At 52.4% G+C, this 25,266-nt stretch overlaps 1 protein-coding gene across 1 annotated transcript in view; it reads right to left on the bottom strand.

Moving 5' to 3' along the window:
• The window catches only part of IGSF21 (immunoglobin superfamily member 21), a 244,573-nt gene that overhangs the window by 24,112 nt on the left and 195,195 nt on the right, over positions 1-25,266 (bottom strand). The window contains exon 4 of the mRNA XM_066372031.1: positions 14,320-14,438. Coding sequence (XP_066228128.1) covers positions 14,320-14,438 — 119 coding nt within the window. The remainder of the gene's footprint in view (positions 1-14,319; positions 14,439-25,266) is intronic.

Here is a 25,266-nt window from a genome sequence, read left to right as displayed (position 1 = left end):
TCCAGCTCCCGGCCAGGGCGGAGGGGCTTGGTTTGGGGGTGGGGTGTTTCAGAGATCCAGCACACGTGGCCTCTTGCTCTGGCCTCGCCATGGCACCAGGACCTTGACCAGCTATCTTACCTCTGACCTCTCTGTCCTCATTCCTTGTCAGATCCCTACCAGCCTCAGTTTTCTCATCTGTAAAATGGGAATCCAGCAGTACTTGTCCCTCAGGGCTGCTGTGAGGATGAAATGAGCTCACGTTTGTGATGCTCTTTGTGGGAGGCCTGGTATAGTAAGTTCATGTATCCACTGGCCATGAAATTTGTGCCCAGTAACCTCCATCACTGGTCCCGGAACAGGGGCTGGCCTTTGCCTCCATCACTCACTCGGGCCGCTGGCCCGGGAGCTCCTCACACTAGGGACACTTGTTCATTCTACTGACCGGGGTCCCAGGGCAGGGCAGCGTAGGGCAGATCTCAGTGAGTATGTGCTGAGTTGATTTTGCAGGGGTCACTGGGTGGGGGGTGCAAATTTGCTCAGTGAGTGTCCTCCTCTGCAGCCTGAGTCTGGGACCCACTGGGTCCCCAGGTACGCAGTGGGCAGGATTGGGGGGGATGGGTGGAGACATTACTTTACCACCCTCTCTACTTACTGGTGGTCACTCTGGGGAGGTTTCCACAGTGCTGGACTAAAAATTCCTAAATCCTTCTCCATTTCCAACAGTCTGTTGTTCTGTGTGGGGAGGTCTGGAGGGTTCAAGGCAGAGAGGAGGAAGACCTCCTGGCCAGCTGTCAGACAGAGGCACTGGTCAGCAGAAGAGGGCCAGGCTCCCCCAATGGGGGAGGTGGGGAGGTCTCTCCTCTACTGGGCCTGGGGACTCAGCTGGGAGGCTGTGCCTGGCACTATAGGTGCCCAGTGAATATCCTCTCTACCTTCACTCCTATTCCCAAATCCTCAGGCTGCTGCAGGGAGCTTCCCAGGCCCAGCTGGCTTCTGTGGCATCCCTGGACAGATGTCACTGGATTCAGGAACCTGCTGTGGCCTTGCCTTTCCTCTCTGCCTGTAGCTGAGCCCAGTGGACAGAGGGCAGTCTGGCCCTGTGTCAGCCTGGTGTGAGAGGAGCCTTTCCTAAAGGCCCCTTCCTCACCTCCCCCTGCTCCTGCCAGCACTAGGCACAGCAGTCAGTCCTTATACGGGCTTGGGAACCAAGCTGCCACATACTGGCTGTGCCAGCTGCTAGCTTGCCCTCTCTGTGCCTGTTGCTCCATCTGTAACATGGGGCTCATCCTGATATCTACTTGATAGTTTCTTTTTGTGTGTGTGTGTGACAGAGATAGAGAAAGACAGAGAGAAGGACAGACAGGAAAGGAGAGGGATGAGAAGCACCAATTTTTTGTTGCAGCACCTTAGTTGTTCATTGATTGCTTTCTCATATGTGCCTTGACCATGGGGCTACAACAGACTGAGTGACTCCTCGTTCAAGCCAGCGACCTTGGGCTCAAGCCGGTGAGCCTTGCTCAAGCCAGATGAGCCCGCGCTCAAGCTGTCAACCTTAGGGTTTCGAGCCTGGGTCTTCCGTGTTCCAGTCCGATGCTCTATCCAATGTGCCACTGCCTGGTCAGGCTACTTGATAGGTTCTTATGAGCATTATACAAAATACTGAAACCCTGGCCAAGCATGGAATAAATGTCAGCTGTTGTTATATGACAATCTAACTATGTATTCCTTACCTATGCCACTGTGGGATCCTGACATGCAGGGGTGCTCCCTGCTTGCCCTGCTTTGATGCTTCCACACTGTGGCCTAAAGAGGGCTCCTTTTGCCTGAAATGCCTCCTGTCCTGTCTGCCCTTAGCCAACGAGGCCCAGCTTTATGCCACCTCCTCCATGAAGCCTTCCTGATACCTCCTCCTAGAGGAGACGCTCCCTCCTTGGAACTCCTCCTCCTAGAGGAGACGCTCCAGCTTGCACCTTAGTCCTCCCCCATCACCCTTATTTTCCTTCTCCTGGGAACCTGTGCCCTTCTCGGCCTCCCCCACCTTTCAGAGACTCCTTCAGGGCAGACACTGGTCTCTCGTCTCTCTTTCTATCCCTGGAGCCTAGAAGTCAGGCTCTGTATTCAGAGAGAGCAGCTGAGACTCTCCATTTGGTCATCTGTGACCGTGGGCAAGTGGCTTTATCTCTCTGATCCTCGATGTTCTTTTCTGTAAAATGGACATAACCACACGCACTCCTCCACCAGCTGTCATGAGAATTAAACATGAGAAGGCTCTCCAAGAACTTAGTGCAATGCCTGACACATAATAAGCACTCGAGTGGAGCTAGCTTTTTGCTATTAAGACTCTTATGATTATTAAAATTGTTATTTAGATTATCACTCCTAAGGAGGGAGTGAAGATGTCCTGCCCCCTCATGTACAGATAGGGAAACTGAGGTCAGGGGTGTGCAGCAAGCCAGCAGCAGAGACAGGACTGCTGACTCCCGGGCCAAGCCAGCTTGGAGTGTTGTTGTTTTTTATCTCAGTTTCCCCTTTTGTACGTGAAGTGGTAGGATTCCTTGCTTCTCCCCTGGAGTATCTACAGGCCGCAGGGGCTTCCAGGGGGCCAGCTCACTGCCTCCCTAGTTGCCTTGTCTCTGCTCCCCCAGCTCTTGACACAGCTCTGCTCACACCTGTAACCTCAAATCTCTGAGCTCGAGGCGCTGTAATTTCAACAGCCACATATCACTTGTAATTAAGGGCCCCGTCCCGGGGAGGGGAAGTTTACCTTCTGCTGGAGACACTAAATCCAGCTCCCAGCGGTGGAGAGGATAAAGCATGGCACTGACCTAACACTTGTCACAGTTTAATGATGCACCTGCAGGGCCTGGGAGACGGGGGCTTGGAGGGGTGGGAAGGAAGTGGAAGGAGGCAGCCCCAGCACAGAGGCAAGTCCTGGTCTGTGAGACACAGAAGGTCCAAGTAGCTGGTGAGAGTCTTGGGGTGCTGCAGACACCTTCCTAGACAGTTCCAGGGAACAACAGAATCTCGACAGTTGGGCTCAGGAGGGCACAATGGGCCATTCTTTGAGAGACTATAGAGAGGCTCCTTAGCCAGGCAGCCTGGGTTTAAAAACCAGCTCTGCCACTCACTTGCTGTGTGACCTTGGGCAAATTACTTAACTTTTCTGGGCCTTAGTTTTCTCATTTCTTAAAATGGAAATAATAGAAGTATATTTTTTTTGGAGTTGTGAGGATTAAATGAATTAATGCATTTAAGATGTTTGGAGCAATGTTTGGCACCCTATAACTGCAAAACCCACTATTATTGTATATCCTGGCTGTGCCATGTTGAGAGGAATCTCTCTCAGTCCTGCCCCCACAGCGGGCACATAGTAGGTGCTGAAAAATATTGGTTAAATCAAGAACTTGTGAGTGCGAGGAATGAATGAGCAAATGGTCTTCCTCAGAGAAGGGCTGGTGATGTCCGCTCTGTGGCCCCAGGGACAAGATCCACAACAGAGCAAACGGCTGGACTGAGCTGTCAGCTCCTTCCAACCACGGTCATGAGCCCGTGAGGTTCCAACCCTCCCCCCCCCCCCAGGGTGTGCATGTACTTTTAGCAGACTTGGTTTTCTCTTCTGTAAAATGGGGGCACTGATCTCGCTGACTCCCCGGACGGCTGGGAGTAGCAGCTGATAGTGCAGCCCAAATATTCCAAGCTGTCTGTTGAGAGGGCCCCTGGTCTCTGGCCGAGCCCATCTGGCTGCCATAATGCCCCGTACTTGGAAGTGACAATGTCCCTCCACCTTCCTGGCAGCCTCGTGTAGAGGGAGAACCGAGGGCTCTGGCTCCCAGCAGATCTGAGCTCGAGTCCCAGCCCACTCACTGCTGTGGGACATCCGGCACGTTCCTTGACCTCTCTGAGCAGGCTGCAGTTGGCCCACTGTCAATAAGGTGGAGGACTAGAGGACCTGCCACTGAGTACACAGTGGGCTGCGGTCAGGGGCATTCCTCCTCTGTAGTGTTCAGAGAGGGAGGGACGGAGGATTCCAGAAACCTGTTCAGGAGGCGGTTGGCACGCTTGGGGCTGAGGCCGAGAAGTGACCGTCCTTGATCGATGACCCCGTTAACTCCAAAGTGTTCCCCTGAGCCCCCAGCCCATCTGCGACCTGGCTGTCAGCGGTGGCCTCCGATAGCTGGGGGCCCCTGGGCAGGCCGGCGGGCAGAGTAGGCGGCCCTCCTCCAGGTCCCCGGCCAGGTCCAGGCACTCAAGATGGCCGTGTCCAGTCTCCGAAGGTGCTCTCATGTCCACCTTGGAAGACCCTGGTCACTCAGGCCTCAGTCCCAGGGCTGCAGCCCCTCTGGCAGCCGGGCCCAGCCCTCTGTCTTGTGCCCCTTCTGCCCATCGAGCCGCACTCCCCCAGGAGCTCTGGCTGTTGCGGAGGAGGCCTACAAGGGTCCTTAGGACTGCAGCCCTGGCCTCTCCACCCCGATGGCCCATTTCCAGTAGTTACCTCTGCTAAGCGAGAACACAGTTTCACTGGTACCTTCTCAGGGGACTGTCTCATGCCGGGTTCTGCCGGGTCCCCCACAGCTGCTCCCATCTTTACAATTGGTCCCACATCCTGTGGCTTCTGTCTGGAAACACCTGGCATGTTCCACCTCTACTGCCTGAGCCCTGGGCTGGCTCCCGCCTCCCTCCCCTTCTCACTGCCCGCCTCGCCCCCAGAACTTTCTCTGTGTACCATCTGATTTGTTCCTCATCATCGCTGTGTGATGCGGGAGCCTTCCTAGCCCCCAGTGTCCAGATGAGGAAACTGAGGCTTGGGGAGGAAAAGTCACGGCCAGACTGTAGTAGAGAAGGTAAGGTTAGGCTCAGGGCTGTTGGCTCTGTTCTCTCCTGACTCCTCTACCAGTGCCCAAGGTGGGAGTCCAGGGCGGTCACTGCCTGGCTTAGAGACTTCCCATGACACAAATGTCCCCTCCTGCAGCTCTGAAACCATCCCTAGGTCCACCTCATTTAGCGTGTGAAGGTCAGGGCAAAATGGGTGAGAAGTCAGAACAAGTACCTTTCTCGTGAGCTCACTGAGAGCTTGGGACACAGGGGAGGTGCTACTGTAACCCCCCACTTAGCAAAGAGAGAAACTGAGGCTCAGTGTGTATAATGGTTGGGCCCAGGGGCTCTGGAGCCCACCTGCCTGGGCTGGACTCCTGTGTCTGTCCTTCCTGGACCTGTGTGCCCTGGGCACGATCTTCAGCATCCCTGTGTTCACACTTGTAAATGGGGAAGGTAACAGCAGACCCAACCTTAGAGGGCTGTTATGACAATTAAATGTGTTGGCAGGTGCAAAATAGAACTGTGCCTGGTGTATAGTAAACGTGCAATAAACATTTGCCACTTTTATTACTATAGTTGCAAACGGGGCTCCAAATTCATGGCTGAATGCAAGGCTCATACCCTTAACCACTCCTCAACTCTCCGAGGAAGTAAACGCTGTTTCTAGTCGACCTACTTGGATAGAGAGATAATTCTTCAGGTGGCAGCTACCCTGCCCCATGGCTTCTAGTATGGAGGGCCTGGGGCCCTTGCTGTCTGCACCCAGAGGGGGTGGGATGGGGGGTGGAGGAGGGAAGAGGGCTTGGAGGTGGACCCGCCCAGACTTTCAGTTGGAAGACAGGAGTGCCCAGGTCTGGTCCATAGGACTCTGGGGGCTTCTGGGATCAAAAGTGGGTTTGCCCCTGTGCCCCACACTGCCCTGGGTCCCCTCTGCAGCTCTGGCCTGGATCCCAAGCTGCCCATACCTCTTCCTGACAGCAGCATGTGCTCTCTGGAGCCTGTGGCCACTGCAGTCGCCTGGGGCCAGTTCATGTAATTAGTTCAATCCCAGCAGGAGGCTCCTCTGCTCAGGCTCCAAGGCAGGGGAAGGAGCTGATCATTTCCCACCCAGCGGGCGGTCTGAGTTCCGGAGAGGGCTGATGGTGGCTCAGAGGAGTCTTGCTTCCCAGCTACCCTGCCTGTGAACCCCCAGGGATTCCAATTCAAGCAGCCTCCCTCCAAGGATCTAACCTGCCCTGTGGGTGGCCATATATACCTGCAACTCCCATCCCCCACTGCTGTCCTGCGTCAGGCAGCCTCCTGGAGAGGGGGTCCTGCAGACTGAAGCCCCTTTCCCTTCAGAGACTCAGACGTGTGTTCCTTCTTTGTGCAGGCCTGCGGGAGCGTCGACAGGCCTTGGAGGGACGCAGGGTCTACCGTCAGCCCACAGCTCCCCCCATCCCACAGGGAGCCACCGACACCTCTCCCTCCCCAGTCAGGGAGGTCCTCGACCCTCCGATGATTGGTTCTGGGAATGGGCTCCTTTTTCTAGAGAGGAGCACGGGGCTGAAAGTCCAGAGAATCGAGTTTAGGAATCTGGTCTTAGAAAGCAGAGCTCCGGGTCTCTGGAAATCCCAGGTTCTGGCCTCACGGAAGTGGGCTCAGCCTGCATCAGCCCCCAGCGTGCCTGTGGTCTCTGTCCCTCTAGGAGCACACACCAACCCCAGCACGGGATTCTTGTCATGGGAAAGCGGGAGGAACAGGCCACAGGAGGGCTTCCTGTGAACTCTTTGTCCCAAGGTACACAGCTGGGGAGCGGCAGAGTCGGACTGGAGGTGGCCAAATGGCTCCAGAAAGCACCAGAAGTGCATAAGGACGGACAGATAGACCAAGGGAATAGAATAGAGAGTCCAGAAATAAACCCTCATATTTACAGTCAATTGAATCTCAGCAAGGATTCCGAGACTACTCAATGAGGAAAGAAAAGTCTATTTAAAAAACGGTGCTGGGACAACAGGCATCCCCATGCAAATCATTAAAGTAGACCCCTCCCTCGCTTCACGGTAGAAGAACCAGCTTGAAATGGGCCCTGAACCTAAATGTGAGAGTTAAAACCTACAAAAAAACTATTAGAAGAAAAACAGGAATAAATTATGACCTCGGGTCGGGCAGAGCCTTCTAAGATTACAACATCAAAAGCACAAGCAACAGAAGAAAAAAATAGAGAAACCGGACTTCATCAAAATGAAAACCTTTCTTTTCCCCCCCCTGAAAGGACCCCCACCGAGAAAGGGCACCGATAACTCAAAACAGAATAAAGTATATGCAAATTATACACCTGCCAAGGCCCTCATATCTGGAATGAAAAACTCTCACAACTTAATGATAAAAAGACAAGCAATGGAACTGAAAATGAGCAAAAGATCTGAAGCCATTTCTCCGCAGCAGATGTTCAAATGGCCAAGGAGCCCGGAGAATACTCTCCCCATCCTTAGGCGTCAGAGAAATGCAAATCCGAACACCACTGTACGAGAAAATTAAAAACACAAGTCTACACAAAAAAATTGAACGTGAATGTGCATAAGTACCATTATTCACAATCGCCCCAGAGTGGAAACAACCCAAATGTCTATCAATTGGTGAAAGGATAGATAAAATAAATAAAATGTCGCCTGTCACACAGGAGAGTATTATACTGCTGTAGAAAGGAACGGAGCGCTGATCTGTGTTCCCGTGTGGATGACTTGAGGACATTCTACTACTGTATAATCCTATTAACAACATATTGTATGAGAGCACATATTGCGTAATCCGACTAACACGAAATGTCCAGCCAAATCCCCAGAGGCAGGAAGTAGGTTAGTGTTTGCCTAAGACTGGAGGGAGGGGGGAGGGGACAGGGGCAATCGCTAATAGGTACAGGGTTTCTTTGGGGGGTAATAAAAATGTTCTAAAAGTGATCGTGCAACTCTGTGAATATGCTAAAAACCACTGTCTACTCTAAGTGATTGAATTATGTTATATGAATTATATCTCATTAAAACAGTTTATTTAAAAAAAGGGGGGGGGAACACCAGATGCTCTTAATAAATATTCAGTAAAAATATAATGGGAAGAAAAGGCCAAACTGTATAGAGTCCATTATCAACTGCTTCCTGGGGGTGGGGGGAGGTGGGGGGGGTGCCTTGGCTCCAGGTTTGGAAAGCATATGGTGTGGTTTGGTGCCTTTGTGGCGTTAGATTCCAAAATTCTACCTCCATCTGCCAACCTTACTTGAAAGCCTCCAGAAGAGAGAGAGAGAGGAACCCAGAGATAGAACATTTGATCAATGTTTGTCAATACCTTTGTGACTTCTGACAGAGCAAAGTGACTAAATGTGTAGGATGCGTTTACCCCTGCTCTGCCACTCTCTGGCTGGGCGGCCTGGGCAAGGGAAAGAACTTCGGGGTTTCTCTATCAGTCAAAGGGGAAACGGAAGTACCCATCGACGACAGCTGGTGTGACGGTTCGTTAAGTTAACTTATGGGTAGCTTAGCACAGTGCCTGGCATATTAGCTGATGCTCAGTGAAGGGTGACCCATGTGGTTGGGAGCGGAGACTGTCAGATTCAGAGTCAGACAGCGAATCCTGCTCTGTTATCTCCTGGCCCAGTGGCTATGATTGGTTGAATTGTTCCTCCCTTCCCCCCCACAAAAGAGATAGGTTGCAGTCCTAACCCCTAGTACCTGTCAATGTGCCCTTATTTGGACATAGGGTATTTGCAGATGTAACCAAGTTAAAACAGAGTCGTACAGTTTATAATCATGTGTGATGGGGAGCTGGGAGACTGAACAACGCCGTTACCAAGGCCTCGGCATCTGCCCCGGTACCACGAGCCATCCCCTGTGACGGAACCGAACTGCCTCAAGGCAGAGACTTGGCCTTCTTCTCCACCGTGTTCCTAGCATCCAGACCTGCTCCGCCCGGGGAGATGCGGAAGAAGTAGTCGTTGAATCAGTCGCATGAAGGCATGACGCCTGCATGGCTCGGGCCTCGCCTCCTTGGAGTGTCACCGTGCAGAGCCCTTGCTGACCACCCCTTCCCATAGTCCCGCTTCCCGCTGCTCACACCCGCATCTGCAGCTGTCTGCTTGTCCCTGTCCGCATCCCTCCCGCCCTGCACGGTAAGTTCCATGCGGATGGGGGATTTTCTCTGTCTCATTGCTGGATCTGAATTCCAGTGTTCACCAACCACGCCCGCAACTAGGTGTTCACTCAATATTTCTTAAACAAATGAACAAACGAAGAATGCCTGAAGGAGATTTAGAACACCCATGTGCGTGGGCAATGTTAATAAAATCACCTTCCAATATGTTGAAGTCCTAACTCCCAGGACCTGGGAATGTGCTCTTGTTCGGGTTTGGAAATAGGGAATAGTTCTTGGCAGGTCTAACCAAGTTAAGAAAGACATTCTGAGATTGCCTTTATGAGAAAGGAAGGAAGTTCGAGACCAGCCCGCCCATGTCACAAGTAGAAGCTGACCTGGATTTGAACTCAGGTCTGCTGGACACCAAGTCCAGTGCTCCTTTTGGAGTGTTGGCGTAGTGAGGGGCCCTGGGTCGCAGAGCACGGAGAATCACCCATGGGCAGTGGGGCACGGGAAGGGAGTCCTCCCAGACTCCACAGGCCCCTGAAGGGACAGCCCCTCTCGCCTATCTGAGCTTCGGAGAGCCAAAGGCTCCTCGTGAGTCCTCAGTCTCACCCAGGTGAGGTCCCCCCTCTCTCTCCACTCTCTCTCCCCTCACGCTTCCTGGCATTTGAGTTACTAACCGCCTTCGGATCAAAGGGAGGGACGTTTCCCTTGGCAGTTCTGAGTTGTTAGGAGAGCCCTGGTGGGACCCTCAGCTTCGTCACTCACGGGGTGGGAGGGAGCTGCTTAAACTCTCAGAGCCTCTGTTCTGTCATCTGTAAAATGGGGATGACACAGCCTGCCTCGGCGGGCTTTCGTGCAGGTCACCAGATTAGCTGTGGGTTGACAGCTGGGCACACCGACCGTGTCTGATGGGAAGTGGCCTTGATGATTAGCTGTGGGTTGGAAGAGCCCCCTCGGTGGTGACAGGTCTGCACGGCGAGGGTGGCAGAGAATCCTGTGCCTTGGTCTTCCGGTGGCACCGAGAGCAGCTTGGATGGGGTGGGGGTGCCTGGGCCTCGCAACATGTAATTGATTGTAACTTCACACCCTTAACATGCTCTCCCGTGTGACCTGCACCACCGAGAAGAGCCTCGGCGATGTCGCCGTGACTGTGTATAATGCATTCCCGGGGCCCAGCGTGCAACTTTGAAATTGGCTTACAATTTATCTGCAGCTCGGATGAAAACATTTTAATGACTGCGTGCGGCACGGTCCCTCGGTGTCACCCATGGGGCTCCCAAATGTCTCTCCCCGCCACATAGCGGGGGTTGTTATAGGCGTGAAATTACAGCCACTCTCACATTTTGATCTCCACCCGGAGGCCTCTGGAAACGGCGTGTCAGAACGTGCTAGGTGCAACTGTGGCGATGGCAGGCTGGGGTGCCGCTCCCCAGCACGGCTCTGGGCCTTTGATGCACAGGGGGCCCTGGGCTGTGCCCGGCTCCCCAGATCCCAGGTCCTCCTCTCCCCACTGCCCTGGGGACCTTCCCTGTGACTCCCAAATTGGACAGGGGCTATCCTGTATTACCATTGGCTGCCCTGGTCCTTAGGCTCTCTTGTGGCACAAAGGAGACCCCTACTTTCGATGACCTCCACTCATCAGAAAGCAGGGTCTTTGTGTGTGTGTGTGACAGGAAAGGGTCCAGCAATGTCACAGAGAGGCCAAAGCAATGAATAGGTTTTAATTTTTGAAACTGGCCTTGACATATATTTAAAGGAGTTAGAAAAGTAGGGGACAGAGCAGCACAATATTTTTTTTTAGGATTTCTTTGTTTGTTTGTTTTTTATTTAGAAATTAAATTTAATGGGGTGACATTAGTCAATACAAATATATAGGTTTCAGGTGACCATCTCCATGGCAGAGTGGCACCATTTTTAACCTTTCTAATTGTACCAGATTTTTAACTGGCATAATCACTATTTGTTGATACTATACTATTGACGGACCCCTGGAAAGTGGCCCGAGCCCAGAACATTCTGTCCCGTGGGTTATCGCCTTTAACCTTCCCAGCCTTGGCCAAGTCACTTCAGTCTCTGAGCCTGGGTCAGCGCTACGGGCACAAGCCAGTTCCCGCCTCACAACTGACCTGGCCTCCGGATTACTGAAGACGCTGCAGGGAAACCCCCTCATACTGCACCCCTCCTCCCCTCCCAACCCTCCCCTCGCCATTCCAGCCTCGGGCAAGCCGCGGAAACCATGCTGGGATAGGGACAGGGACAGGGACAGGGTCAGCCATGGTTCCTGTGGGGCCCAGAGCAAATCCAGCCCTACTTCCTCCAGCCTCATCATCTGTGAATTTGGGATCATTGTCCTCCTGAGGGGCAGCTGTGAGGATCAGGTGGAATGTTCGATTGAAAGCACTCTGGAACTGGCTCAAATTGGCGAAGGGTGAGGTGTTACTGTCATTGTCAACATGGGGCTGTATCTTGGCTCCTCCCCTAGGCAGACCTCCGGGAAGAGGCCAAGGAGGTGGAGCTGGGGCCCTTTACGAAGCTATAAACGTTCCTTTCTCAGACTGGCTTAAAGATCCTAGGAGTAATGGCCCTGGCCGGGCCAGATACAAATGTTGATATATGTGTCAATATAAATGAAAACAGGTTGGCTCAGTGGTAGAGCGTCGGCCTGGCGTGCAGAAGTCCCGGGTTCGATTCCCGGCCAGGGCACACAGGAGAAGCGCCCATCTGCTTCTCCACCCCTCCCCCTCTCCTTCCTCTCTGTCTCTCTCTTCCCATCCCGCAGCGGAGGCTCCACTGGAGCAAAGATGGCCCGGGCGCTGGGGATGGCTCTATGGCCTCTGCCCCAGGCGCTAGAGTGGCTCTGGTTGCAACAGAGCGACGCCCCGGAGGGGCAGAGCATCACCCCCTGGTGGGCAGAGCATCACCCCCTGGTGGGCGTGCCGGGTGGATCCTGGTTGAGTGCATGCGGGAGTCTGTCTGACTGTCTCTCCCCGTTTCCGGCTTCAGAAAAATACAGGAAAAAAAAAAAAGATCCTAGGAGTCATGACTCGTGGACACGACTTCTCCGTGCAGGGGTTGAAGCCAGGGGCACGAGGCAGCCATTGCTGAGCCTTCGAGTGAGCAGGTCGGAGACAGCCATGATGAAGACCGCGAAGTCTGGCCTACTAAACATTTTGGCTGCCCCACACTGGGCTGGGTGTTTTTGCAAACCTCATCTAATTTAAATCTCACCATCCTTGTCCTTATTTTACAGATGGGGAAACTGAGGGCCAGGGAGGCTAACGAACCGAAGGTCACGTGCTGGATCTGGAATTCGAATCCAAACCTATCTGTCCTTAACTTGTGTGCTGCAGGGATGGGGCCATTTTCCTGTGTCTGGGGCAAAGTGAAGTGGGAATTAGAAGGTGGGGGAGAAATACACTGTACACAGACAAGCGTACAGATACAGATGTTGATATTGTGTCAATATAAATGAAAACAGAATTAGTTTGGTTTTTTTTTTTTTTTTTTGAATACTTAGAGGTTTAGCTCAGTGCTCTGAAATTGTGGTCCCAACACTGAGCTGCCTAATATCATAGGAAGAATTTGTGATCCCGGCTGTGTGATCTTAGGCAAGTAGCTTGCTCTCTCTGTGCCTCCAAGTCTGCATCTGTAAAATGGGGTTGCTCACACTAGTACCTACCCTCCTCAGGTTGGTAGTGAGGACCAAATGATATAACATGGAAAGCTGAGCCCAGCAGCCTCTGTGGGGTCTCCCCTGAGTCCTCTCCTGAAAGTGGCCACTGCCCCACCTTCGGTCCTTCTTAACCCCATGACCCTGCTTAATTTCCTTCCCTGGTATTTATCGCCATCCACAATCATCTCACTTATTCCTCTCTGCCTGTATTTTATGTTTATCCCACGCACTGAATGCAGACTCCCCAAGGACAGAGATATTGTCCTGTTGAAGGTGTGTGTCCATTACCTGGCACATAGTAGATGCATCTAATGAGTAAGCATCTAATGAATGAAGGATTGCTCACATGTCTCTGATGGGACTAGGAACCTGTTGATGGTGCAAACTGAGTCTGTTCCTTGGTGTGGCCCTGCTTGGGGCTGGGCACCGGGACTGCTCCTTGTCCATGCTTTACAGGAGCCGGCCAGTGAATGGGTGACTGCAAGGGGGAAAGGGTTTCCTGGCACCGCCACCTCCCTGCCAGGGTCCGCCCCCCAGGAAGCCAGAGCACACCGCAGGCTGTCACTGTGGGAATCAATGTCCTTCTGGAGGTCTGGCCTTTGGAGGTTTTCAATTTCCCCAGAAGCTGCGGCTTTCAACAAAGCCTTTATTCTCTCATTGATCGCCCAAGCACCGCAGCTTTGTTTCCCTGATAAATATCATTTGATAAGAAAATCGGAGAACACTGGAGCCCAGAGTTGAGGCCAAGCCCCTAGAGTTCTGGAAGCAGAATCTGAGAGTGTTTCTGGCAAGGACCTCTGTGCTAATGGGGCTTCGGACACCACTGGGAGCGAGGCCCTTGGTTTTACAAAATGGAGAAACAGAGGGTTGAGTGGGGGATCCAGGCAGCCAGAGCCGGCCTTGAGCATTATCGCCCCCATTTTGCATATGTAAATGAAGGCACGGAGACAGCATCAGAACCCCAGAGCCCTGGCATCCAGTCTACTGTGCTTTCTACCCCATCACTCAATGCTCAACGTCTCAGCAAAGGCCTTGGGAGGTTCAGGCAGGGGAGGGGCGGCCGGGTCAGAGCATCCTCTCGGCAGCAGGTGTGCATCACTACGAGATGATGTCCCAGACCCCCAGGGAAGCTCCTCCCTCTGAGGAGAACCCACCCCACTGCACTTCCCCCACGGGTGTTTCTTTGAACGTGGGTCCTGGCTTCAGCTTGGGAAAAGTGCCCACCCAGCTGCTCCTACAGGTCCCCGTACCTCCCTCCCTGTGTCCTCGCTGGGTCTGGGTCACAGAGCCTGGAGCTGCGTGGTCCATGAGTGATGCATTAGGCCGGCATCCCACTCCCATCTTACTGAAGGGAAAACTGAGGCCCAGAGACAGAGCAGCCTGCTGCCCCACGGTTACACCTTGGGGCAGCTCTGATTACATCTTCAGTTCCTCATGTGTCTTAATCAGTGTGTCAGAACCCCTTCTAAATGCCTGGTATCTGAGGACAAAGTGCAGCTCTGTCTTCATGAGGTCAGGGTCTCAGTGATCTTAGAAGAACAGGGTCCCTGAGAAGAAATCCTCTGTGGCAAGGACTCACTGGGCACACTTCAAGGGCTAGGGTGGGAAAGAGGGTCCACTGCCAGCGCAACTGGCATTTTGGCAGGCGGTGACCAGGACAGCCCCCCTGTGCGCAGGTGCACGCACACACACACACAGCTCCTTGCTGTGATGCTGGCAGCCCGGGGCCCAGCACTCACCCATGACGTTGAGGAAGATGTTGCCCGATGCCAAGACCACCTTCTCTCTCGTGGCACGGTCATAGATGCCCACGTGGCACTCGTAGGGACCGTTGTCCGAGACGCGGACCTCAGGCAGCCTGGGGGAGGCAGAGGAGCGGGGTGAGGGCCTATAATCTGGGGCTGGAAGGTGTCACCCCCCAAATCCACTGTTCAGCCTTCAATCAACAAACGCTCCTGGATTGACCACAGCCCGTGTGCCCTGTGGAGAGGATCACCCCCTGCGAGCTGCGCCCTGTGCTCGGTGTCTCAGAAGGAGCAGGCATGGGCTGTGCATCCAGCCGCAGTTAAATCTGTGCTCCTTGGGCTTCATGAACTGGGACGGCAGTGGCGTCCACCCCCAGGGGACCCTGGGGGTGACAGAGGTTCAGAGACGCCTGGTGTGTGGTTCAGGATCAGAACTGTTAACTAGCACGTCCCCTCCATGGTCGCCCTCCGTGTATGGGTCATTATTCCTGTTTCATAATGAAACCTGAGGCTTTAAAGGGGACAAAATGCTTCTCCCCACCCCAACGTGGCTAATAAGAGCCAGGATGGGAATTTGAATGCTGCCTTACTGTCTCTTTATGCCTAGCCACTGACAGTGTGTAAGTAAATCAGTGTGGTTGTGTTCCAATAAAACTTTATTTATAACCATTAGAATTTGTTTCTTTATTGGTTGATTGATTGGTTTGAGAGAGAGAGAGAGAGAGAGAGAGAGAGAGAGAGATCAGTTTGTTGTTCCACTTATTTATGCATTCCTTGGTTGATTCTTGTGTGTGCTCCGACTGGCCAGGGATCGAACCTGCAACTTTGGCATATTGGGACAATGCTCTAACCAACTGAGCCACCTGGCCAGGGTGTCATTGAAATTTGAATTTCAAATATTTTCATGTGCCAGGAAATCTTTCATTTTTATTTTTTCCCAACATTAAAAAAATGTAAAATACATTCTTAGTTCAAAGGGTGTTAAAAAAAACAGGCTGGATTTGGCCCACAGGGTGTAGTTTGATGATCCATGTTCTAGATCCTTCTACAGGCTTTGCAGGTCAGATCATGCTAAAATGAGTTGATATATTGTTCTCTCTCCCTATGGAAATTGCATAGCAGAGCCCTGACCTGGTGTCAGAGAGAGCCAAGTTCAAATCCCGGCCCTACTGTTGCTACACTGTGTGTGTGACCTTGTGGGAACCATGCCACCTCTCTCTGAGCCATCTGTTTTTCTCATCTAAACTATGGGGCTAGCGTTTCCCAGGACTGCAGTGAGGCTTGAACAAGATGATGTCATTGCAAGACCTCTGGAGGCAAGAAAGTGGCCTTCAATGGGCGAGGCACTGTCCCCTATTGTTCCTTCATCCTGAGATGCCCTGAGAGCCTGGCCTGGCGTTCCAGAGCCCCCTGAATCAGAAAACCAGTCTGTCCTGCAGCAAATTCCAACCTTATCTGGGTCTAATCACGCAGCCAAGGGGAGCCTATTCTGGCCACAACTTAGAGAAGTGGTTCACTGTGCTTGGCTCTTACAAGTTCTCATGCTGCAGCAGAAAATTGGGGGAAGAAGCTAGTAAGTGCCAGGCATGGTGTCCGATGCACCAGACTGGCCCCGCTGGGGAAGGAGGAGGCAGTGGTTAAGAGTACAGGCTCTGGGTGTACGTCCCAGCCTTCAGTCCAATGCCTCGTTCCCTCCCCTTGTGGATGCACTTCCCACTCTATTTGGCTAAGCTTCTCTCTCCCATCTGTTTCTGCTGAGCTATCTAAGCTCAGATTTATGCTTTCCTTCTCTTGTTTCGGCTGTACTCCCCCTACACACACACACTTTTGCCTTCCAGCTCCATTTCCTATGATTCACTACCCCCACCCCTCCCCCTCGCCACCCCCACACCTGGGCCCCCAGCCTGTATAGTCAGCTCCTCTGAAGCTCCCTCTTTCATCCCACCACCCAACACACATTATCATAAACAAATACCTTCATTTATATAGACTATACAAGGGTTGACATCTGGTCTACCTACTGTCATGAAAGACTTAAAGAATGGGGAGCTTTTCATCAGGAAACTTAGTGGGGAAGATGCTGCTCCCCCCACACCCCCTTGCAAGGCTCTCGGAAGAGCGCGGTGACAGTGGAAACAGCAGGCAACTGTCTCCCCTCCAGGAATTATTTTCTTTGTTTATAACTCAGATTTAAAAAAAAAAATTGCTTTCCCACTGGGTACTGTTGAGAGTGACAGTCACCTCGAGTGACATTCATAGATGTCAGTTATAGAGGCTACCTGCTTAAGTGACTTGTGTAGGTCAGGTATGCCGGTGACATGCTCAGGTGCCAGCTCTATCAAGGAACGGGCTCTGGGGACATGTGTAGCTGGAAGCTTCCCAGATGATATAATGAGGTAATAACAACATGGTTGACACACAGGTGGAAATGTTCAGGTAGCCGCCACATAGGTGATATACACAGATGTGTTTATGTGATAGCAGCACAGGTGACATGATTAGACAATCACTACACTGATGACATGCTCAGGCGACAGTAACAAAAGCAATATGTTTCGGTGACACAACACAGATGGTACAGAAGACAGCTCAGGGGACACCTGGATTGGTGAAGAAGGCAGCATCTTGCTCAGGACTATTTCTACGGCCTCAGATGTTCCCTCTCCTGGTTTCCTTAGCTCCACAAATTGTCCAAGCCATTCTCCTGGGTACCATCCTTGGATCTCTCATTTCTCTTCTCCCCAGATATAGTCCGTGACCACATCCTCCTGGGTGTTCGGCCTCCTAAATATATCCTGACCTAGCCACGTCCCTCTATCTCCACGGCCTGCACCTTTCTCCACCGGGAATATGGAGGTGGACAGCTAACTAGTTTCTGATCCTGCTCCGTCTCCCTCCCTCTGGATCCATTCTCCAGGAAGAGCCCAGATCTTTGCAAATGCAAATAGAACTAAGGTACTCCCCCACCCAAAGCCCTTCAAAAACTTCTCTCTGTTTCTAAGATAAAGACCAGAACCCTCATCTTGGCCAATAAGGGCCAGCAAAGTTGGTTTCTGCCAATCCCCAGCCACGCCTCAGCCTTCCTCTTTCTCCGGGCACAGTGGTGTTCTTTCCATGCCTCCCATGTGCCAAGTTATTTATTTTTAAACATAAATGTTTTATTTTGGAGTTATTATAGACTTCCAGAAAAACTGAACAGAGAGTAGGGAACTCCCATACACTCTCAACCAGCTTCTCCCCTTTTTTGACCCCTCACGACCATGGGATGGTCATCGGACTAAGAGACCAACATCAATACACCACTGCTAATGCAACTCCAGATTTTACCCAGATGTCACCAGTTTTTCCACTAATATCCTTTTTCTGTCCCAGAATCCCATCAGGACCCCTCGGAGGTGACACTCACAGGTGCATTTAGTCATGTCCCTTCTTTGATTCAATGTGTTTGCTGTCGATTTTTCTCGTTTTCTATGAGTAAGGCATTTTCTTCGCCCAGCTCAGTCTTCAAGTTACATAGCGACGGTCAGTTTCTTAGTGACCCCCTGGACTTGGCGGGTGTGGCACATGGATCGCACTGATGGCGTGGGTGAATAGCCTCCTGGCATCCATGCCTCTTGCTGTTTGCCACTTACAGTCCCTCCTGTCTAGAAGTGGAGTCCTTTTCCCCATGCTCGGCCTGGGGACTTGCCTTGACCAACAGTATGTGATGAAAATGATGGTTTGCAAATTCCAAGCCTATGGCTCAAAAGAACACCCCTTTCCCCCACACACTTTCTCCCTGTCTCCGCCCTGGTAACAAGCCTCTGAAGGAAGAGCACATGGAGAGAGGCCCCAGCTGGCCCATCCCTTGTAGTCAAGGCCACACTCCGGAACGTGCCTAGCTCAGCCCTAGACTTGTGAGCAATAGTACATGGTTTCCACTTTACACCATCCCAGTTTAGGGACAGCTTGTTACACGGCAATAGCTAACTGATACAGCAGGTCTCCTCATACTGCTCTTTAGCAGTTAACTAGTCTAACTGTAATTTAATCACATATGTTGTGGCTCTTGAATATCCCCCTCCTGGGCCACATCAGTAAGCTCCATGAAGGCAGGGTCTGCCTCTGGGTTACCAGTGTATCCTGGCCTTGCACAGTGCTCACCGCCATGGCAGGTACTTGATCAATATTTATTAAATGGATGGGTGGTGTCTACAGTGTGAGCATGGAGAACCCTGTCTCCCCCTGTGCTGAAAACCAGGTGCAACCCCCTCCCCACCCAAGGCAGATTCTAGTTCTTATCCTCAGGTCCAGCAGCCTCCAGGTCACAGCTTTGATTTGGACCCGTCTGTTTTGTAGGGCCTCATCTGAGCTTGCGCCTCCGGTGTTATCCTTCTAAAGTGGATTAGGCGGCCCGGAGACCCGCTTTCCTCAGACTTGAGTGGCACCGCTCTGCATGCAGAATAGAAGGCCTTCACAGACAACGAGGCCCCGAGGGGGCTGCGGTGAGAAACCTATTCTCATCAGCAACGGGCTGCGATCAATAAACTATTAATAACTGCAAAGGTTTCTGGCGAGGTCACTGTAATGCAGTTTAGTGGCTGGAGTTTACCAACACTGACAGAGGCGCTGAAGGGCGAGTCAGTGCATTTTTGAAAAGCTGAAAACCAAGACAGCAGGCCCCGTGGCCTCCGTGGCTCAGATGAGGCCATGCAAGGGCTGGTCACTGGGGCTTCTGCCAGCCCTGGGGCCAGGACTGTGGGCTGCCCACTTTCAGTATGAGTGTTTATGCCTCCAGGGTGCCACCTCCCATTCTGAGCCTTGGTGGAGGTGGACACAGAGATACTGAGGATTTGATCCTGCCTCCATGCCTTTGCCCAGGCTGTTAGCTCTGCCTGGACCACTCTTCCTTTCTTGTCCACATGCATGCCTCTAGCCATCTTTCAAAGCCTATCTGTAGTCTCACCCTGCCAGACAGTTGAGAAGATTATATGGAATAATTCAAGGGCTTAGCTCAGAGCTGGTGTGGCATGAGAGTTCAATGGACTAGAATCACTAGATACATAGTGGTGCATAGGCTCTACATTCAGATGCTGCCTCTGCCAGGCAGGCTGCCCTGATTGCCTGCCCCTTGTGTAAACAGAGTTTCTATCTCCCCAGGGCTGCATTCGCCTGGGCCCTCGGATCTGTCCATGTCATGATACATTGTTACCTAGTTGTCTTTCCTCTTGGGAAGCATATGAGCTCCTTGAAGATGAGCCTGGGCTTATGGTAGGTGCTCAGAAATAGCTACTGTGTAAATGAGTGCAGAGGAAGCAATCAAAGCCTGGTTAGGCTCTTAGGCACCCCGAGCTCTAGCCTGGGCCCTGTGCTCGACTAGCTGTGTGAGGCTGAACCAGATCCTTTGGTTTCTCCCAGCTTCGGTTTCTGCATCTGATGAATGGGTGTTATAACACCTGCCTTGTGGGGGGAGTGCTGACATTGATAAAGATTCACGATGAGTGGCCTTGTGTTAAGCATGTTCCCCTATCTCACTGGCCCCCTGACGCTGCCCTATGATATAGCACATGTCCTAATACGTATTATGTTACAATCATGTTCTAACTTGTACGTATTGTGTAGTAATAATAGCATTGCTATGGCCGTTGTATAGATTAGGAAACTGAGGCACCAGGTAAAGAAGGAAGATGACTGAGGTCATAGAGTGAGCAGGTGGATGCCATGATTCAAAACCAAGCCTGCAGGAGGCCAGAACCCACACATTGTCTTCGGACCCCACCTCCCACCCTGCTCCTCCGATCTCCCCGGAACAGCAAACGCATTTGAGCTCTCTGGTTCTGGAATTCGCCTCCACTGCTCCCGAGTGTATTTCTATTCTGAGCCTCGCCACCTCTCCAGGTAATGAGAGCCATCTGCTTCCTCCCTGCTGGGAGACACAGGATGGCCTTTTATGTTCCAAAATTCTCTTTGTCTTGGCTTCCGTGGGCCCCTTAATTCTGATGACTGGAGTATCCTGAGCAAGTTGTGTTCGCATTCTCCACACCTGACACGACTTAACAGTCTGTGATCGTCTTTCCTTTCCTGGCTTTGTCTTTCCGCTGGGAAGAGTCCTAGATTCTCATGGAATGGAGATTGAGGACTGGGGCGCAGAGGGTGGGGCCGGGAGGACACAGGGATGGATCCCTGAGTCACTCTTCCCCTCCTGTTGGGGAATCAAATGATCTAATCGGTGACTTTTGCTGAGAACTGAAGCCAGATTGAGGAACCTATGCAAATACATTGGAACGGAGCCTGGTGTGTGGTAGGCGCTTGCCAGTTTCATCTCCCTACATTGTTAATTGATTAAAATGTTAAAAGAAATGATTAAGTCCCTCTCAGGTACCAGGCCCTGTGTGTGGTGTTGTGCCTACAGCAGGAAGAAGACAGGAGAATACATTCCAATGGCAACATATAAAGGCACCTTTTCTATGGAGCCTGCCTGTATGCCCCCTCCCCCTTAGAGGCCCCTGGCTGGACGTTAACTCCGTTGCCTCAGGTTCAAGGTCACAAGAAACATTAATCTCATCCCGCCACGTCTTAGGAACTGATGTGTTCGGTCAGTTTGTCCTTATACTATTATGTCTCCTGGGATCCTTGCCCTTTAAAAAAATTGTAGGCCCTGGCCAGTTGGCTCAGCGGTAGAGCGTTGGCCTGGCGTGTGGGGGACCCGGGTTTGATTCCCGGCCAGGGCAAATAGGAGAAGCGCCCATTTGCTTCTCCACCCCCCCCCTCCTTCTTCTCTGTCTCTCTCTTCCCCTCCCGCAGCCAAGGCTCCATTGGAGCAAAGATGGCTCGGGCGCTGGGATGGCTCCTTGGCCTCTGCCCCAGGCGCTAGAGTGGCTCTGGTCGCAGCACAGCGACGCCCCGGAGGGGCAGAGCATCGCCCCCTGGTGGGCAGAGTGTTGCCCCTGGTGGGCGTGCCAGGTGGATCCCGGTCAGGCGCATGTGGGAGTCTGTCTGACTGTCTCTCCCTGTTTCCAGCTTCAGAAAAATACAAAAAAAAAATTTTTATTTATAGCTTTATTGAGGTATTACTGATAAACTATAAGATGTGCATAAAGTTTACACACTGGTTGGGTTTTGACGTGTGCGTACACCGTTGAAACCATCGCCACAATCAAAATAATGAACCTATCACCTCCCCCAAGTTTCCTTGTGTCCTTTGGTCATCCCTCCCACCCCCGATCTCTGCAACCACTACTCTTGTTTTTCGGCCACCGTAGATCTTGTTTCTCGGGATTTCGTAGGAATGAATCATAGAGTGGACAGTATTTTGGCTTGGTTTCTTTCACTTGTCATCATTATGACGAGACTCATTCACGCTGTTGCCTCGACTGAGAGCCAGACCCTCTCGATGGCCCAGGGGAGCCCCGTGGTGTGCGTGCGCCCGCGCCCTCCCTTGTGTCCGCCCAGTCACCTGCTGACGGACGCCTGGGTTGCTCTCTGTTTGGCGGATTCCCAGTAACAGTGCTGTGAGCACGTGTGTTCCAGTCCTTGTGTGGACCCATGCTTTCGTTATTCCTGGGTAAAGACCAGGGAGAGGGATGGCTGGGGGTATGTTTAACTTCTATAAGACGCGGTCCAACTGTTGCTAAAGTGATGGTATGAGGGCCCCTCAGCTTTTTTTTTTTTTTTTTTTATGAGTTTTTGTCCTTTCATATACTGACTGCTCAGGGTACCTGCTTCCTTCAGAAGCACCTCACTCCACATTACCCCTCACCCACCCACCCACCCACGCACCCACCCACCCTGTTCCTACAGTGCTGCTCGCACCTGCTGTGAGCTGCAAACCTGAATGATGAGTCCTGTTGGGACTGTGTGTGCAATGTAACTAAAACAGGCTTGGCAGGGAGGGTGGGGCTACAGGATTTCTCTGCAGAGAGAGTGGTGACTTTTGAGGGGAGAGGTTTAGACCCTCTTTTCTTCTAAACCTCTCTCAGGTGACACGTGGTCATTTCCTTCCCTCCACTCCACTGCCTCTGCAGTGGGGGATCTCTCCACTTTGGTTTTCATTTTTGCCCTGTGTCTCTCCAGTCTCCACCACCCCTTCCCCGCTGCCAGAGGGACATGGTCACAGGGAGGATCTGGCCTGTCCTTTTCCAGCTTAAAACTTTCCTTTCCTGTGGCTTCTATCCACTGGGGAGTCAAGCCCAAGCTCAGCTGGCAAGACCTGCCCTCATCTGGCTCTGAGCCAGACAGGAGAAAGGGAGAGAGGAAAGGAGGGAGAGAGGAGAAAGGGAAAGAGACAGGGAGGGAGGGAGGGAGGAAGGGAAGGAGGGAGAGAGGTAGTGAAGGGTAGGTAGCCTCATTTCTCTTGTGAAATAAAGCAGTGGAATCAGAAGGCTTGTCAGGACCAAACTTTTATAATCCACCCTATTTAAAAAGCATTTTGTAATTCAAACATCTTCATTTATATACATAGTATCTCATTCTGGGCTAATGGAGGAGATTCAGGTAGCGATTGGTCCTTTGAGGCACTGCTTTAATGAAGAGACTAGAGAGTCTTTTCATTTGTATAACCATTGTTTGCATGGAAACGGAGCTTCCAGGGGCCAGGAAATAGTTCATTCTTGCAAGTAGGTTAAACACACCCCCTGCAATCTTATTAGCCCAGTGCCTGCTCAGCTCTGCTCTTCCTCAGCCCTGCTGGAAAGATCTCAAGTGGGAAGTAATGAAGTTTTACTGTCTGTGCATCTGCCCTGCTCTCCTGATTGGCGGCCCATCCCCTGAGGCCTGGTTTCCCCTTCCCTCAAACATCTGCTCTCACTCCAAGTTCAGGGTCATGCTCCTCGATGCTGGGGCCACAATTACGAAGTGCCCTCTCCACCTCTGCTGAGCGGTGAGGCAAAGCTTGTAAAAATGGCCATACGTCTCTGGCAGCCATGGCACTATTGGAATGTTCGCTAATAAGACACTTGACAAAGGACTGTTGCTCTCTGGATAAAGGGGCTCGGGGTTGTTGAGGTTCCTGCCCATCCTCCTCACACCTGTGCAGTTTGCAGAGCCTGGATGGAAGATGCTTGTTTGGCCCAGTGGCACAGGCGTGCACTTGCTCGGCCAGCCCGGGCTTGTCCACCACCCCAGCTGCCCTCACTGCCCTTTGGCTCTCCCTTCATGGACCCTAAGTGGCTGCATGAACTCTCCAGTACTAGGAACGAACTAGGTACTAGGGACATGGTGGCAGATCAGGGAAAGCAGGTGGGGACAGGCAGGAAAAAGGCTTTGTCTAGATCTAGACTTGTCCTGGGATGGGGTCTTCTACAGGAGACTCCAGGATGGGGCTGGGGAGCGTGGCTCAAACTTGAATGGGCCTGAGTCCCGTGGGGATCTTATTCAAGGGCAGATTCTAGTAGGTCTGGGGTGGGGCCTGAAAGTTTCTAACAAGCTCCCAGCGGGCCCCACTCTACAGTCTCAGGTCGTCAGTCCTTGTCCCTTCCCATGGGCCCATCCATCTGTTTACACCCCCATGACACACACACCAGACACACTGGGTGATCCCTTCCCATTGGCTTTGCCAAATCTAACACCTGGAGGTTGGAAGGCCGTGACACATGGCATGTCCCTGGTGAGGATGGTGGAATGGAAACTCTTTGAGAAGAGATTCTGCAGCTTTGGACAAGCCCCCTGAACCATCACAACCAGTCACATGCATCCGGCGCCTTCCATCACGCTCGCTCTGCCCTGACTTAGAGCTGCATCTGCCTTCCTAGCCCCGCCCTCCAGCTTCTGGAAGATTCTCTGTCTCCCCAGGCCTCTGGAGGGGTCTGTGCTCCTGCTCACCGCAGACAGGGGACCCAGACCCCAGACTTAGATCAAGGACAGACGGTCTCATTCTGCTTGGTGATCACTTAGCCAATGTCCCCTGAAATGGTAAGACCTGGGCCCCCCTCATCGACACATTCCTGAGGAAGCTGCCTGTTCCAGCCCCAGAGGAAAAGGGACAGAACACTTGGAAGCCCAGGAACAAGTTTCTCACCTCCTTACGGCCAGCCCTCGGTTTGCTCCTCCAGCAAGCAGGAGCAGACTGGAGAGACATTTCCCCAGGTGCCCTGGGGAGCGGTGCAGCCATGGAGACTGTACCAGGCAGAGATGCTGGTGGAGAAGGGAGACACCCGGTGAGCTAAGGGACAGTCCTCCGGGCACAGGACAATCTCCCAGCCTCACCTAGTTTATCCGGAATTTCCTGGTTTGGGCACTGAATGTCCCATGTCTCAGGGACACCTTCAGCTTCAGGCAAATCAAGATGATTGGTCACCTTACATTTAACACATGTGAAAACTAAAGAGAGAGGGGTGACCGGCCACAGGCCGGACAGCAGTCAGCAGCCAATCAAGGAGAAAGAAGACAGGCCGCCTGTGCCCGGGGATTTAGCGAGGGCCAAGGACGGTGCCCCTGCAGGTGGTTTGAGAACTGGTGGTGGCGTTACAGAGCCCCTCACATGGGGTTAGGGTGGGGGGCACATAGTAGGTGCTCACTGAACTGCAGCTGCGGTTGCTATGACCCTGAAGTCTCAATGAATTGGGGTCTCAACAAGACAAAAATGTCTGGTCCTCTTTCACAACACAGAGCTGGGGAATTTGGGTCCAACTTCTCCCCGGAGCCAAGCAGAAGGACATGCCAGAATCGCTCATGGGCCTGAGAGCTTCCCCGTCTTCCAGCCATACTCCTGGCTGGGGAGCCAGCCAAGGTCCGCCAGTCTACATGTGGCAGGCTTACCTGAGAACGCTAACAGCACCCATTAGAGGAGGTCAGGCTGTCTCGAATGGCGGGGAGGGGGTCTGGGGAGGGAAGGAGAGGGAGCTCTGGGCAGAGGCTTCTTACCTAAGAGGCCCTCCCTCAGCACTGAGAGTTTTATCACCTTCTTCCTCTGTGCTTCCCCTTTCCTTGCAGAAACTGCCTGAACTCTTTTTTTTTTTTTCCAGG

The sequence above is a fragment of the Saccopteryx leptura genome, chromosome 3, assembly GCF_036850995.1.
Source record: "Saccopteryx leptura isolate mSacLep1 chromosome 3, mSacLep1_pri_phased_curated, whole genome shotgun sequence".
Taxonomy (NCBI): Eukaryota; Metazoa; Chordata; class Mammalia; order Chiroptera; family Emballonuridae; genus Saccopteryx; species Saccopteryx leptura.
This window is presented reverse-complemented; position numbering and strand designations above follow the sequence as displayed.